At 44.0% G+C, this 16,627-nt stretch overlaps 1 protein-coding gene across 3 annotated transcripts in view; it reads left to right on the forward strand.

The window, feature by feature from the left end:
* The window catches only part of ALMS1 (ALMS1 centrosome and basal body associated protein), a 205,365-nt gene that overhangs the window by 126,644 nt on the left and 62,094 nt on the right, over positions 1 to 16,627 (forward strand). For all 3 annotated transcript variants that reach the window (XM_085642774.1, XM_085642775.1, XM_085642776.1), the window contains 2 exons: positions 13,573 to 13,698; positions 15,953 to 16,120. In XM_085642774.1, the coding sequence (XP_085498900.1) occupies positions 13,573 to 13,698; positions 15,953 to 16,120 (294 nt within the window). The remainder of the gene's footprint in view (positions 1 to 13,572; positions 13,699 to 15,952; positions 16,121 to 16,627) is intronic.

Genomic DNA, 16,627 nt, shown 5'->3' on the forward strand with positions numbered 1-16,627 from the left:
GAATGCTTGATTTGTTCAGCATTCCGTCCATCACCTGTTCTTTTTGCGTTATTCTCAGAGGCAGCAGGTGAATACATTCTAGTCCTGATATTGATCAGTATCTAAAATACAGAACAGACTGTGAAGGTGCAGTGTGGCTAGTAATGAGATGCTGATATTGAATGTCAGAGGACAATGGAGTCCAGTTTGAGTGTGTGCGGGGCCTCTATAGAGCCTTTCTCAATCTCTGCAGGTTGCATTCAGCCTGTTGTGGCAAAGATCTGTTGTGCAAACAACAGATAGGTGATTTAGGCATAGCGTTGTATTGGTTGTGTTTTTTTGCATCTCCCTGGGCTTGTTGGGAGTCTGTTAGAAAGAAAATAAATGGGTACACTGAGCGTGACAAAACTGGTCTGAGAATGATATTGTGGGCCCAGTGACTACTCAAAGCTAGGTTATCTACCCTTAGGAGAGCTATGATAAGGGGGTTATTGGAATATCCTTTCAGACCTGGACAAGACCTCATTTAACTCCATAGTTTTTAATCCACATCTCCTTGCTTTTCTACACCAGATATCAAATCTAGATGCTTAGCCATTTTTATTCAAAAAAGGTTTCCTACCAGAGTTAGTTTTTTTTCTAACCTTTTAGCTTGAGCATTGCAAATTGAGTTGCCTGTCAGCTTGATTGGAACCTGTACACAGATGCAGAGACTGGTCCAGAGAACAGCCCTAATAAATTTGATTACAATTCACTCCAGTGGCAGCTGGGGACACTTTTGCACACACCACAGTATACAATATGTCAAGTTTAGTGGTATTTGAATGTTCACATGTGTCCGGTGCTCTAGGAGGAAGTAAAGCCTCCTGCTTTTCCTCTGACTGCCGGAAAAGGCCAAACATGAAAAATAATCTCAGAGCACTCAATGAATCACGGTTGAGTTTGTGGTATTAACAGTTTTGTTCTTTATTTTCCACATATGTTTACCAACTTTGTCTTCACCAGCACATGTCTGTTTCGTCTATGTTGACAGTGTTGCAGCAGACTTCTTCAGGGCTACAATTCAGTTTATGAAATATCAGGAGTTGGAGTAGAGCGAATCACTAGGATTTGAATGTGGGTTGACATAAGTTGTTTTTGTAGACGATTTTAACACTCATTTGTACACGTAACTGCAATTAGTCACGCTAAACTCTCGAGCACAAAGTATCTTGTGGTCTAAGACCCAGGTGATGGTATCTTTGTATCAAGGTCTCCTCCCTAAAGCAGTGTTGCAACACTGTCAGCACAGACACACGTGTTGACAAGGTCTAAGAGATTTGATGCTTGGTGAAGACTGGCAGATAGCAGTCAGAGACACTGTATCATAATCTTCAAGAACGTATTGTTCCATCTTAAGCTATTTATATGCTTCTGTTCTCAAATTGCTGAAGGAAATTTCACAATATGTGGAACTAAATTACCTGGCCAAGGGCACGAGTTTGTTTGCAGACTTTTATTAAGACAACTTCCTTACTTTGCTAGTCAGTTTACATTGGAATGGGAAACATAACTTGCCCTAACTTGTTTGAGAAGCAGCACTTCCATTTTGTATTGCTCTTCATGATAACATTAGTAACTATACCAGTAGAGAACGTCCCGGTTGCTGCACCGTACAGTGATGAAATGTGATGGATGTTCAGTTGTACACATGTAGACATTCTCTGTACCACTGTGAGGAAGTGGAACTTGATGATGAAATAGAGCACCACAGCAACTGAGAAATAAATACACTCTGCATTCCGCGGTAGGAGTAGGTCTCTGGCATGTTGCAGGACTAGCCTCCTCTGATCTGCTGTAAATGGTAAGTCTTTCGTAGCCTTCGTAGTCCTGCCCTGTGCTTTCTGAAGAGACTAATGTGGTAGACTCTGGCATGCACAAGGAGACATTCAGTAATCATAATTTAGTGTTTGGAGTTAGTTAGGTCTAAAACTAAATGCTTTGAATTGGCATAATCTGGAACACTAGTGCTGCGCACCCTTTGACTATCGTCTTGCCCGATGCCCTTTTATCATGTGTCTTCGTGATCGTAATTTCTTCAGTGGCTGTTCTGGTACGGCTTGGTGCTTATGTTTGGATGTGGGATGTTTATCTCAGAGGAATGTCATAGTTTTCTCACAAGTGATGCCAATCCTCAGTGGTATAGCTAATGCATATTTAATGCTCCAATTGCCCTCATGTCTATTCACTGTCTTCCCAAAGTGCTCCTCCCAGAACCCACAAAAAGAAAGTGGGCAACCCAATTGACCCATGGAGGCTTGGGAAATGTAGTAAGGGGCAAAAGCAGGAAACACTCTGTAACGACGTCCGTGGTTCAAATGAAAGCTTTATTCAGGATATAAAGCTACAAAGCAAGGGAGCCCACGGCAGAGATGCTAGCGCAGAAAGAAGCTGACAGTAACTGCCGTGGAGGGACAGAACACAGGATAGCAGAATGACAGAATGCAACAAGCATTCCATAAGTGGAATACAGATAGTTAAAGGAGCCATGTACATAATACATGACATACTACAGGAAAATTAAGTATTAACTGAACTGAACTGAACTGAACTGAAGTATTAACAGGTAAAGGTGCCTGCAAGGGGTTTACTTAAGCACACTCAGGCTAACAATTCATACAATGATATATCAAGGTTCCAACCGGTAACCTGCAGTTAAACAATCTCTATTTTAATTCTCAATTTCTTCCTGCAAGATCTACAAAAGATACTGATGCAACGGGTATGGATTCTGCATTAATCAAATGTATGTAATATAAGTATAAAAGGGTACAAAACGATTGAAACAAATACAAAAATAACAAAGCTGTACAAGGAGTAGGGTTTTGAAGTGTGCGGTAGGTGGTGGCGCCTGAACCGGATGTACGAAGTATTTGACTTCACTAGTTGTGCGACGGTGCTACAGGTGGGGGATGTCCCTAAACCCCTGGAAACTGACCCAAGGTCAACAAAGCAAAAACGGGCCTGTGCATACGTCAATGATGTATATGGAGCAATTTCTCTTTGTCAAGGTTCAACCGGTTCGAAATACAATGTTATACAATAGATTATACATGTAGAAGAACACTCTGCAGTATTGTTTGTTCTTCTTTCATTGCGTGAGATTGCCCAGCCAACACGTGTTTCATCCTGAGAATACCCCAAGACTTCTCCAGGGCTGAAAGGCTGTTGAAAAGGCGTTGCCAGTCCCTCCGCCGGTTGTACTTCCGTCACGGCTGGTATGGGTGAAGGTGATTTCTAAGCCAAAAATCTGGTCCGGACTTATGTACTACAATGGTGGAGCCGTCTGCACTCTGGGGGTGTGTCAGAAGGTATGCCTGTTGAGTAGGAGGCTTCCAGAGCTTGTGACCGGCGGTTTCCAGTCGTCTGTTGTCAGAGGGTGCAGCGCACTCGCTGCTCCAACTCCGTGCTCCTGTGGGCTACGGGAGCCGTAGGGGCTCCCGTAGCCCACAGCTCTGCTGGTCACAAGCTCTGGAAGCCTCCTACTCAACAGGTGGACACGCTGGCACACCCCCAGAGTGCAGCCATAAACATGGCTCCACCATTGTTGTACATAAGTCCGGACCAAATTTTTGGCTTAGAAATCACCTTCACGCATACCAGCCGTATCTATTGTATAACATTGTATTTCGAACCTGTTGAATCTTGACACAGAGAAATTGCTCCATATACATCATTGACGTGTGCACAGGCCCATTTTTACAAAAATGACAGAGGTTTACAAAGAAATTCTGTGCTATTAGTACCTCCAAGTCATTATTGAAAACATCTATTCCAAACAAAAATTACATAAACAGAACAGTGAATCTGATCAAAGAAGAAAACACTTTCAAAAGGAAAACTAAACAATCAGGAAATAGATGAGGTTGTCGACGTTTTGGTCTTATTGGTGTAACACGCTATTTCCACCATTTTCGTTCTATGCAACATTCCCATAACATTGTTCACAGCAATTCACACAAATCCTCATCACTGTGTAATCCTTGTCATGCAAATTCTCAATCCCACTTTGACCTCCCCACCCCTGCTTTAGAGTGATGCACTATAGTGCTGACCTGATTTTCTATAAGCCAACTTGACATTCACATCTTCCATAAACTTTCTAGGACCAACACCCGTTCTACAGGATATTGGGCGGCTGGCACTGCTCCGCCAATGCCACTTACCCTACGTGCATCAACCAATCTATTTTTCATGCCTCTCTGCTTCCTTCAGTCCACTTAAGTCTCTATACCGAATGTAGGAAGCTTGCTCTTTATATAGTGGGCCAAATAAGGCATAATGTGTAAAGAGTCCAAGCAAACCCCAACAGGTTAAGAGGCATAAATAACACCCTGAATGCTCTCTTTTGTGGTAGAGAGGGCAAGCAGTTAGGCATATCAGAGGGTAGTGCTAAGCTATTATTGTGCACACAAAGGCAGTAAGTGAGCCGCACACTTAATAAAGAAATATGACATCAGTTTATAAAAAGAACACGTAATTTTATATGAATTTAGATACCAAGATCATAGGAATTGGGAAAGTTATTTTCGAGCTATGAATTTTTACAGTTTTCAAAAGTTGACAGTGCAATTTTTGGGAGCGATAATGTTATCCTATGGGGAAAAACATGTACGGCATTCGAGTACTTAACAGCAACCTACGAGTCTGTTTTTCTGGACTTAAGGTGAGTATGGGCAAGGTACAAGCCACACCAACAGGTCACCTCAGAAGGCTCTAGGGCGTCTGGGTGCAGAGGTGTGTTACAGTGTCAGGTGTCCCATTCACTTTAATGGAGAACTGTCCAGTTGGAAAAAGACTGCAAGATGGGACTTGTGGGCCAGTCTGGAAGAACCCACAGGGTTGCTCGACCCTTGAGGTGCTCGGGCATGCAGGGACACTGTTGGTCCACTTCTCCTCATGCTGTGGGGCTCAGGTGCAGTGTTGTCTTTTGGCGTCCGGGTCGGTGCTGGTGTCACTCGCAGTTGGAGGGGGCCTGCAGAAAGAGGCTTAAGGTGACGACTGGAACACCAGTCTGGCCAGACCCAATGGGGTTGTGGACATCACTCTATCCCAGAATTCCTAATTCTACCACATACAAGATGGTGGACTTTCTAACTTCATGTTCACTTCAAGCTGTTTACCCTAGAGGTGTGTCCAGCCTGTCAGTGCAACACGCCTCCTGCATAGCTTTGAAGTCTCCTGCCTTGTTATGCAGATCACCAGTTATCCTGCTGGGCAGAGGTGTAGACACCCCCTGCTATAGCAGACACTGTTTCTGTCCTCTAAGAGCGGAGCTGTGGTGGCAGTCTGGACTGGACCAGTCAGCCAGCACGCTAGAGGACTAGTTGGGTTCTGGAGGTACCGCTAAGGTACCCTCTGGGTGAATGTATTATTAAATCCATCACTGGAATCAGTGTGGGTTCATTAATATGAGGTGTTTGATACAAAACGCCATAGGTTTCAGTGAAGCCATTATGTAGCTGGATAACTCATTTTGACCTGTGCCCAGTACATACGTTAAGAGGAGTTCCCTGTACACTTGCAACATCTAGTAATAGAACTAGACACCACAGGGGCATATCTGCTCATGCAGATATATCCTCACGTAAAATAGGATGCACCTTGCCTTACGGCTCAAAGGCCTGGGTAGGGTTGTCTCACATATATTAGATGCAGTGGCTTTGGCTTGACACACAGGAGTGTGTACTGTCATGTTTTCACTCATGGTCTGCACCATGTCACACAGCCTGCAATGGTAGTCTGCGTGGAATTTAAATGTGTTTCCCTCAAGGTGGCATATTGTTGTAATTTTATTTCTCTTCTTCTTCTTTCTTTCTCTGACACTTCTTCCCTGTTCAGCCTGGTTGAGTGTAGAATGTTTGATGTCATGAATGCATGGGTTGCTTGGAGATCTGGTGTGTGTCAATTGAAGTTTGCAGGCTGAGCAGCAGGGAGGCTGATGAACAGGTATCATGTGTATACAAGGTGTCTTGTAGCCTCCACAAATTGTTTGTTGACTCCATACAGTGATATGGCAACGTGAAAATGTCCTTATCAGACCATTAACCTCGATGAGCAGGGGACAATTGCTGTTGGGCGCTGGAAAAACCAATGAATGTACCTTTATCCGCAAACGTATAGCAGCCTCCACAAAACTCAAAAGCAGAGTCCTGTCGTCTGAGATCGCAGTAAGCGATGACGCTAGAGCCGACCTTATAGTGTGACTTAAAAAGTCAAACAAAACGCGGTTGGCAACGGTACTGAGCCCAAAAAAAAAACATGGTTGGCAACTGCGCTGAGTATGTAGGACCTTGCAATTCCAAAATGGCGGCACACACCACGACGGAGAGCCGGGTGGCTCTCGGCACGTTCGTGCAGGAAGGTAGCGGTGGGCAGTCTTGACGAGCACAAAGGCAATAACGTGAAGGAGTGCAGCATCATAAAAGATGTAAGAGGTGACGCGCGTGAACAGCAACAGGTAAGGTTGCTCGCGCAAGTGTGTACATTTGAATAGAGCACGCGCACAGCTAACGGCTCACACCACCGACCAGGCTCAAAGTTTAAAATAAACATGGACCAAAAACGCCTCACCAATGGCACTGGTACAGCTCCATGCTCACCCTTCTCATTAGATACACGACTCCAGTCCACCAACCAGAAGGTAGCTGCCAATCCTGTAGTAAGCGCACACGCACAGATCCACAAAGTGCTCGCAGGACAGAAAAGTCATACCACTTCTGCAGTGCCAGTTAAAGTGAACGGGCAGCCTCTGTAGTCACTGTTGATGAAGCAATTTGAACACTGCCAGTCTCTGTTGATTAGACCTTTCTTGTAGCGTGATTTTTCCCCTTCTTTCTTTGCACCGATACTTTCTCTTCTGTTCAGCCTGAATGACTGTGGAATGTATAATGATGTCATGGAATGTTGGTGTGTGGTCTGGGTTAGAGTGTCAGTTGAAGATGAAAGGCTGAGCAGCAGGAAGGCTGCTCCTGGTGGGGCTACTACTGATTACCAGTAAAGAAAGAAGGGGAAGAATCACGCTACAACACATGATATACTGCCGCCCTTGGGGACCCTCTGTAACACCTATGCTCTAGGTACCTGGGGTACCATTTACTAGGGACATATTGGGGTTGTTAAAATCCAGAGCCAACTGCAGGGCTCTTAGACTTCACCTTGTTAGCAGGCCTCAGTGCAGAATTCAAAATCGGCATATAGTAACTGAGGATACCAACCTGCCATGCACAATGGTATGTCTGGCACAGGTATCTCACAGGGCAGTGCCTGGGATTCTATTCACCTCAATGGGATGTCTTCCCCTCTGGAAGCATCAACTCACCTTCCAAATTTACCAGTAAAAAGCTACAAGGATGTCCTCATCTGTGGGGCAATCATCAAAGGCTACACTGACACGCCCAGTGTATTCCTTTTTCTTGGGACAATCTAAGTCTGCGCTGTAGTGCCCAACCTGCTGACAATCAAAGTAGGCCCACAGTCCAAGAGGTGGAGTGGGATGTACTATCCATCTTTTTAGGGGCCTGAGTCTCTAAAGGATCTTCTTTGGAGGACTTACCACTTCCTTCTTTTCTCTTGTGTGGGCCAGAACCTGCCTTTTTGGAATCTCCCCCTGTTGCTTTTTGGGAATTCTAGTCCTACCCCATTCACCAGCTTTCTTAGCCAGAGCACTGGGACTAGAAAGTGATGTGTCTACTAGATGCTGATGTCACTTTTCTGATGTACAGTTTGCTAATATGTGCTCTTTTATGATCAATTTTTAGAGCCCTTCATAGTCCTGGACCTTGTTAACTTTTAGCCAGCAACCTAGTGTTTTTTTTTTTTTTTTTTTTATAAAAACCTTTATTGACATTTCAACCAAAGACAAGTATGGGCCTACAACCCCCGGGGCCGGCCGCTAAGCAGTTAGATTAACAGAAAGCAAATTTTAATCACAGGCAGCACCTCGGGGAGCAGAATCTCCATGCTAGTATACACTTGGCCACTTAGCAGCCCAAGTAGGAAACCAGGATATAAAAGGTTTTCATTTTATAATAGAGAATGGAAGGATCAGGTGGCAAACAATTTCCCAGCAGCGAAAAATGGCAGGCAGAATAGTAAACGTCAACAATAAACAGCAATCTATCAAGTCAATGGCGCTGAAACAGGAGGTTCAGGATGTGGAAGAATATCACGAGCCATTTGCGCCTGCGGTCCCCTGCCCTAAGACCCAGAAAACACCACGGAAATTGAGGCACAAATGAAAAAGCAGTGATTGACAGCGAAGGAAACCTACCGTACTGACCCCAGAAAAGAAAGACAAAGAAAGATAAGAGAAGAAAAAGGAGGCCATAGAAACAAAGTAAAAAACTAAAAAATCTCCTCCCCCAGCCCCCCACCCTGCACCTCTGCATATGACTACGGCCCCCCCCCCCCCCCCCAGCAGTGTGCCTGTCGCCCCAGAACCAGACCCGAAATATAGAAGAAACAGAGAAAAAGGAGAAAGAAAAGAAACCCCACCTAACGGGGGAGTGGAGAGAGTATTAATAAACTGGAGGAGGGCCTTCAAACATGCCCCCGGCTTCTCCCTCCCGCACAATGTGTTCCTCCCCAAAGCAAACAGTAATCAACAAAAAATCGACCATGTCAAAGAAAAATGGGGAGCGTTATGCACCTATTACACTATTAGTTATGCCGTGAGAGCACGCAACCCCTGTGCCCGCCCGCCTATTAGATGACAACCTCTGAAGGACCAGTCTTATCCTTGGCCTCTCTTTGCGAATCCACCAATGCATACCCATCGACCCAGTGCCATGTCCAATGTTACGAGGAAGAGGAGCGTCCAAAAAGGACCAGGAAGCGACACACACATGTAGGGTGGACGTCTCTGAATACCAACACAGTCATCATTATGGAGGATCATCTTTCCCAGTACTGCCCCAGGACATGCACTGCACACAAGGTCCAGGATGGAGGAAACAGCCAGAGCAGGCGACCATTGCTTGATTATTGCCTGGGTCGCCGGAGGCTGTGCGTGGGACAAAGCCACCACCTTCTGCTCAAATCTAAAACCTCCGGAACAGACCCGACCTACAGCCAGCCGACCACACGTTGGCACATTGTCCGGAGTTTCCAGCTTTCCCCTATTCACAGGGGCGGCCACGACACTGTCCTCCTGTGTGAAGTAAAACAAGCCCCTGGGTACCTGGGGACAGGCAGATCGCAACTGTTCCGACGCTGACGCAATACCATCAAGCTTTCTCCCCAGTACCCAGGCGCCGTGAACCAGGGTGGAACGAAGGGCACCGAGAGCTTCGAGAAGGTCACCGTACCCCAGCACAGCTCCTCGCGCCCGCTGCGCTACGCTCCTCTTAGCCACACACTCCCAATCTTGCTGAGACCCAGTGTACAGGATGATAGAATCCATCCTATCAAGATGGCCGCAGGGTAGTTCCACCCCAGATTGGGACCGGGATTCAGGCACAAGCGCATCAAGTTCCATGTCCCTGCAAACAGGGTTCCGGGGGCAGGCAAAATACGTATCCGGTGTGTGGTCACAGGTAACAGTCATCCTCACCCTGGACGAGCGCCCGCGAAAATCCGGGAGCAGCCCGCGAAAATCGGGACGAGTTACAGGCAGCGTCCGAGCAGCTCACTGGCGAGGGCTCAGGCAATTACCGAAGAATCTTGGAATTGCCACCTCGGGCATGCACTCGTTCCGCTACGCCCAGTGGTAGGAATGACCACGGCGAAATTCAGGCCAATATCCGCACCGCTCCGGTATTCCGACTCCACCCAGTCACCAATGGCCGCTGTTGTTGAACTGCCGCCCGGCCATGTTGTCCACCCGAGATCCCGGTTCCAGGGTTGCACAGGCCGCAAACTTCAGGTGAACATTTCTCCGGCGGTACCGCCGCCAGAAACTTCAGAATCACGCGATCGGTTGCCGCTCTCAACCACCAACACGGGCATACAGCGCAGGCTAAGGATCTCATGCAGGATATCTGTGCGGGATGCGGAGGTTCACGGAGCCGGGAGCCTACGCTGCCGTCCCGATCGCCATCTTGGCTCCTCCCCCAACCTAGTGTTTTGAAAGTCAACAATCTACCCAGGTCTCACTTGAAGTTTTGTGAGTCTCGCCGAACCTAATCCTGTACTCCTCCATTGTGAGTCCAAAGCCCTTAATCAGGGTCTCCTTCATGAGATCATAGGACCCAGCATCTGTATCACTGAGTGTCAGGAGTCTGTCCATGCACTTGCATGAGAACTGCTTCCAGAGTAGAGAGCCCCAGTGTTTCTGGGGTAACTTTCTCTTTCTACAAGCCCTCTCAAAGGCTGTGAACTTCTTGGTTATGGTCACCCTCAACATATTTTGGAGCAACCCCTTTGGGAATTTTAGATCGAAAAGTTTCCATTATCTCCCTATTAAGGTTTTGCTGCCACCAGAGATGGGTGCTACGCCCATTTCAATTCTTTCTTTTTCTATAATTAGTCTTCTGACCAGTGTCTGAAGTTCAGGATCCCCCTCTTCAACTTCCTCTGGAGTACTCCCAGTGGATGTAGTGTCAGTAGCTGAATTGAAGACTTCCTCACCACTCTTACCGGCATCTCCCTCTAGTGTTTCATTTGTATTTTCTTCCTGGACCATGGTCCTATAGTGCTCATCAAGCAGGTGCAGCAGTTGAGCTTTTGTAGGTTTAGGCCCCATGGCAAGGTTCCATGCTGAACAGAAGCCCTTAAGTTGGGTCAACGTAAGTTTCTTGTAGGGAGCCAGGTTGAGTGCCTGAGTACTACCCTCTGCCTCAGACATTGTGTTTTAGAACAGTCGGGACCTTTTTAGTAAGTTAGAAAAAATCTACCAGAATACACTTTTTACAGGCCTAACTGTCTAGGATAGTTTTTTTTCCAAATACCATTGATTGAGGAACTCAACCAAGGCCCTAATAGACCAAACCAGAGATTTGTAAAGATAAAAAAAATTGAAAAAATATTTTTGGCAACCAAAGTCAATTCTGGATTCTTTAGTGGAATCACAATACTGACTGAGTGGCACACAAAATGCAAAGTCTTATATCCCACTGCTGTCCCACCAATGTGGGATGCAGGCTCATAATATAGTAGACCAAATGAGGTACAGTATGTAAAGAGTCCAAGCAAACCCCAACTGGTTTACAGAGGCACAAATGACCTGGGGTGTCATTTACTAGGGTCTTATAGGGGTGTTAAAATCCTTAGCCAACAGCAGGACAGTTAGACTTCGCCTTGTTTTAGGGAAGGAGTACTGGCACTGAGGTCTGGTTAGCCGGCCTCAGTGCACTCTCCGTGTCGAAAATCAGCATCTAGTTGCTGCAAAGAGGGCAGAAATTGGGTAGGCAACTGCAACAAAAGCCCAGTTTCCAACACCGAATGACTGAATCGCTCTTCTACCTCAGTTTATCATCACATACATAGAACCTTCGGCTGTCCAGTTATGAATGTTTTCCAAACCCAGTGGTTTGATGCAATTTTGCATTCAGAATGGAAATATGCTGCCACCTTGACATGATCGTAGTTAACTCAATACATGCATTTCTTGAAAAACAACACCATACACCACCCGTCCTCTCTTGTCTTCCCCCACCAGTGTAACGTTTGCTTGCTCCAACTGCTCCCAACATATTCACAAGTAGTTTGTGGGCTGATCTTATACAGAATTAGATCCCCTTTGTATACATCCTCTTATAGATCATATTCAATGCACACGCCTTTTAATCATGTTGTAGGAGTGTGTAATTTACTTCCGCTGGATGTAAAGCACTTGATTCATGTGCAGTCATGTGTTATGATGGTGCTCCCAAACTCTGTAGTTAATGCTAAATGTTCTATCTGTTCTGGAACTTGAGAGCAAATGGAAAGGTTTCTTTCTGTTTCATTAGGAATCCACCGACATATTCCTCATGTGACAAAAGATCAAATTTTTGTATAAGGTTCACATGAATAATAGATTTTTTTCTTCAGTTTGGGAAAGTTCCCAGCTTCGGCTTTGATTAAGTTTGCTTTAGCTTGTACAAAGTTTTTCTGTGCACAGTGGCACTATTAAGGAAGAACACCAAGGGTCCTAATATGAGGTCCCCAGTTTCTTTAAAGGTGCTGCAGAGGAGTAGCACTAAAAGAGGTAAGCCCTAATGCTAGAGGTCCGCGTCTTGGATAAAATCTAGATTCTCTTGTCACGACACCCCAAGAATTGCTGTTTATCGTGCAATTCCTGATCGGCTGGCAAATTCCAGGAACTTGTAATCAGCCCCTGATTGTTTTCTGCAGAGTATGTTGCACAGAAAAGTTTTGTTTGTGATAAATGAAGACACCGGCGAACATAAATTATCACAAAGTCAGAAATTACAAAGTGAAAAACAAAGCAAACTATGGGACATTAAGAAGACTGTTTTGAAGTTTGCACATAAAAACACACCATGTGCCATCCCTAATCAATAGTACTCACATAAACCTAATGAAAATACCTACAATTGTTCCTTCATTTCAGGGGCAGGTGCCTTAGACCCTTTTCAGTCTTACTCTTTCTCTAGTCATTCCATTTATGAGATATTCATCTGCATCTGTTAATGCAATCTCACTGCTCCACCTTTAGAATGATCCCACTTTCTGCCAATTTCCTTAGTGCCCTTCATAAAGCCTCCATGTCATACCTTTCTTCCTTTAGTTTCCAGAATGTTCTCCTGAAGGTATGCTACCTCTTCCTTGTTTCTTTGAAATGGAGACAATGCCAGTGCAGACGGCTGATGGATGTGCTCCTTCCTGAGTATTTACTCATTGTCTAGACTTCTAAAGCAGGGGCAACGAAGGTACACAGATTACAATTACAAACGTGTGAATGTGCACACATTTCTTAGGAACAACACCAGCTCATTATTGTTTGGCAAGGAGGGCCTATCTGCCCAGATGTTGTCATTCATACCTGCACTTCCGTCATGTGTCCAGCTCACTAAGGATGCCACAGTGTCGGCTGACAGAAAGAAGTCTGTGTATCTTTACCAACTACGAGTCATTGGGGTATACAGTAGGTAAGTATTTTGCCTGCTTGTAAGCATTTTGGACGACGACATCCGCTTCCCCCGCACCTTGTACATACTGTGCCCAGAGAAGATTGTAACTTCTTAAATTGTTGTTATTTACCATAGTTCTCTAAAGAATCCATAGATAATTATGTCCATAGTCATAAAGTGAGCGACTGCTTCCCAGACACTTGGAAAAACATCATTCCTCGTGTAATGTTGCCTTATGTTACTCAATGTACACTTTAAGTAGCAAATGTAACACTTTTTTATTGAGAGTCTGTACATACGTACTTGTATAAATATCTTTTTTTTTGCAAAAAACAATGCCCGAGTTAACAGTTGTCGATGCAGAGTTTTTAATGCAAGCTATGGCTATGTAAAGTGTTACACCGGGAAATGGTCTGAGCAGATAGCGAAGTTTGACTGACATTGCTACCCAGAATGCTCACACTATACCTGCTGACTTCTAGTATATGTCCAATGTCCATAAGACCTTTGTTCATTTCCTTTTTCTACACTGCTGCAGATCAACAATTGCTGTTGCCATATCGACCTCCGGGAAGCGCAGAAATGTACTATGTCCTCCATCCGGAGAGTATTTCCAGATTATCTCCTGTCCGATCAGATACTACCGTTGAGAGCACACACTCTGGTAAATAAATAAATATCATTCAGAAATGCAATATGTTTCCGTTGAATGTGCATGTTTGGTGTGATTCTGCACTGAAATCAACCCAGTTTGAGTGGCTGCATTTGCAGTTGTTTACTGTAAGTAGGAGGATGAAATGGGACAGGCTCAGAAGGCTTCTTCCCCAGCAATGATGCTCATTAAACGGGATTAGTTAAACATCAACCACTTCCCTTGGATACATTTTATCTTTAACCTCATTCTAGATTTCTATTATCAGTAGAAACACCACGGAGGAGTATTTCCCCTACTGGTTTCATGCAAATTAAATGCTGAAACGTTTTTAGGTAGGTCATGAAGTCACACATTGCCTTACACTTTAGTTGGATCATGTGTTGTAGGATATTGATAAATGATGTTTAAAATAAATGCAGTATACTATATGTTACGATATTGTAGATCATACATTGCAGAACACTGCTGTATAGGTTTGTCATAATACACTATAAGATATAGCAGTAGTCACTTGTATGTTTTTAAACAAAGCCTTTCAGCTTAAGTTTTTTATCGATATGACATGTCGTGTTCACCCTGAAAATAATACATTGTTTTTTACTACTTAGAAAACTTGTCCTGAAGAAGGTGAAAAAGACATAACTCACCGAAACGCTGCATTGACTTTTTAAGTTTTCTTGTGATATTTGTTATTAACAATGTATTATGAATATAAGATGTTTTTATCCCAAATGTGACCTATATTGTTATAATTGTAATAAATAATTCTTTTTGATTCTATAATATTCGTTTCTTTGAAATCAGGTCTTTTGTGACTAACTGCATTTGTTTACAGTACAATCATTACTACAATACAATGTTACGTGACCAACACATGATCCATATATATATATAGAACTTGAATAGGGACTCACTTTGTTTTCACTGCTTCCCCTGCACTGACATCAGCTATCTGCTCAGGGCCCAATTACCTGCCATAAAGTGTGACTTAAATGTTTGTTTCCTGAAATCTAAATTTGTTGTTCATTGCAATCTAAACTTCTACTGATCCAGACCAGTGTGTATTCTTAAAATGTTTGTAATTGGTTTTAGGCTTGCTCCAAAACAGTCATCCAAAGTGCTCTTAATGAGGCAACTTTTTGTCCAGTTCTAGACCACAGATCAGCTAAAAGTGGCTAAGTTATCCAGTTGTATACTACAGATTATTTAAGTCTGGCTACATATTTTACATGTTGCCAGAGGTTGCCTGAAAATGTTCATTAAGTTTTCCCAATTCTCTCTCAGATGTTTAGAAACAATCTCCAAACTGTTCTTATACTTGTCCAAAACGTTCCTTAGTTTAATAGCAAAATGCTCCCAGTCCTAACCATTAATGCACTAATCTTACATTAGTGCTAGCAGTTGCTCTAAAATTGCCTCAGTAAGCTTGGATGTCTGGCAAAGAAATGAGAGGATATTTGTTCATTGTTTTTTGCTTGACATATATTTTGCAAAAAACATAGATGTGAGATTGTCATAATTTTATGTCCCATTTTATGGAAGGTTTCTTGATTGATAACAGTAACAAAGACCTGCAGCCTACACCCAACATAGAATGACTGTAATATACCCTGCAAGAGTTTTTCAGGAGTTGCCTGCTGGAAAGTGCTGAATTGCCGCACTCAAGGACACTTGTCCCTAAAAACGTATGAGCTGGGCTATCGGTAACAACCAAGCCTCAGCGTTTAAGTAAGATGTATTTGACAACTTCATTCAAAATGAAGTAATTTATTCACATTCACATACCTAAAAAGGACTTGCATGACATATTCATTTATCTATAATTAGCAACAGTGGATATAGGGCTGGCCAACCTCTGTATGAGGACCAGATCTGTATTATTTTCGTATTACTGTTGCTTCCGACTAGTTACATTTGCATACAGTAAGCATCGATGGCATGACATAATACGGATGCAGCCCTCTCAGACCTATTTTGAACACCCCTTGAATTGTAGTCCATGGGTGATGAGAGGGGGATACTTCCACACAAAGGAGAGAGCCAGTGTTCAAGCAGGAGAGATGGTTCTTGTACAGTGGGGGGTGAATGGTGGAGCTGCAGCAGCTGCGGGACGTTCACTCACCGAGTGCCCTTGTAGGCTGCAATAAGGCAAATCTACATAGATTGTTCGGTCTTACAATTGTTACCAGTTTTTTGTGTTGACTGTGGAAAAGCGCTCCTATTAAAGACACTATGACCACCATGTTGTATCCTTCATCTGCAGGCTCAAATGATGCCATCCCACCCAAGTTCCCAGCCGAAGTACTTGGTTCAGAGGATGAAAGAGCTTCAATTACTGTTCCCATCAAACACGCAGAGGGAATTTACAGCAGACGCGCATCACCAAAGGTGGCCTGGCAAGAAAATATCGCGAATCGGACAGCTGTTACAGGTGAATGTCTCGCTTTGCAAGAAGCACAAACAAATTTACTAAGCGGTCTCTGTTCCAAATAGCATTTCGTTATTGTACTTCAGATGGATTGTAATATGTAAACGCCGGGCCTGCTGCTCTCCCGTATACTCCCCTGGTCTGCAATGTGGAAGATCCATATACTTGCTGATTGTGGTTCCGTCAGTTACTGCCTATGCAACAGATACAATTTATGACTGCAACCCACTCACAAATTAGTCATCGCTGTTTTAAGAAAGCAAATCCCAAGAAATAACTATTTGAAACAGATGCCGTTAAGCACCTTTGGTTTTGTGGCTCATAATTGTGATTTGGTTCCAGTTGCACATTCCGAGTCACCAAACTAAAATGTTAGTGCATCTGATACATGAGCTTTTATATCTTACACTACAAGAGAGTAGTAGGTTATGGCTTTATTTCCGGGTTCACATGGTTAGACTACGTTGTTGCGCAAATAGGTATTAACAGTTTCATGTGGGTGATGATTTT

This window comes from Triturus cristatus, chromosome 2_2 (assembly GCF_964204655.1).
Source record: "Triturus cristatus chromosome 2_2, aTriCri1.1, whole genome shotgun sequence".
NCBI classification, from domain to species: domain Eukaryota; kingdom Metazoa; phylum Chordata; class Amphibia; order Caudata; family Salamandridae; genus Triturus; species Triturus cristatus.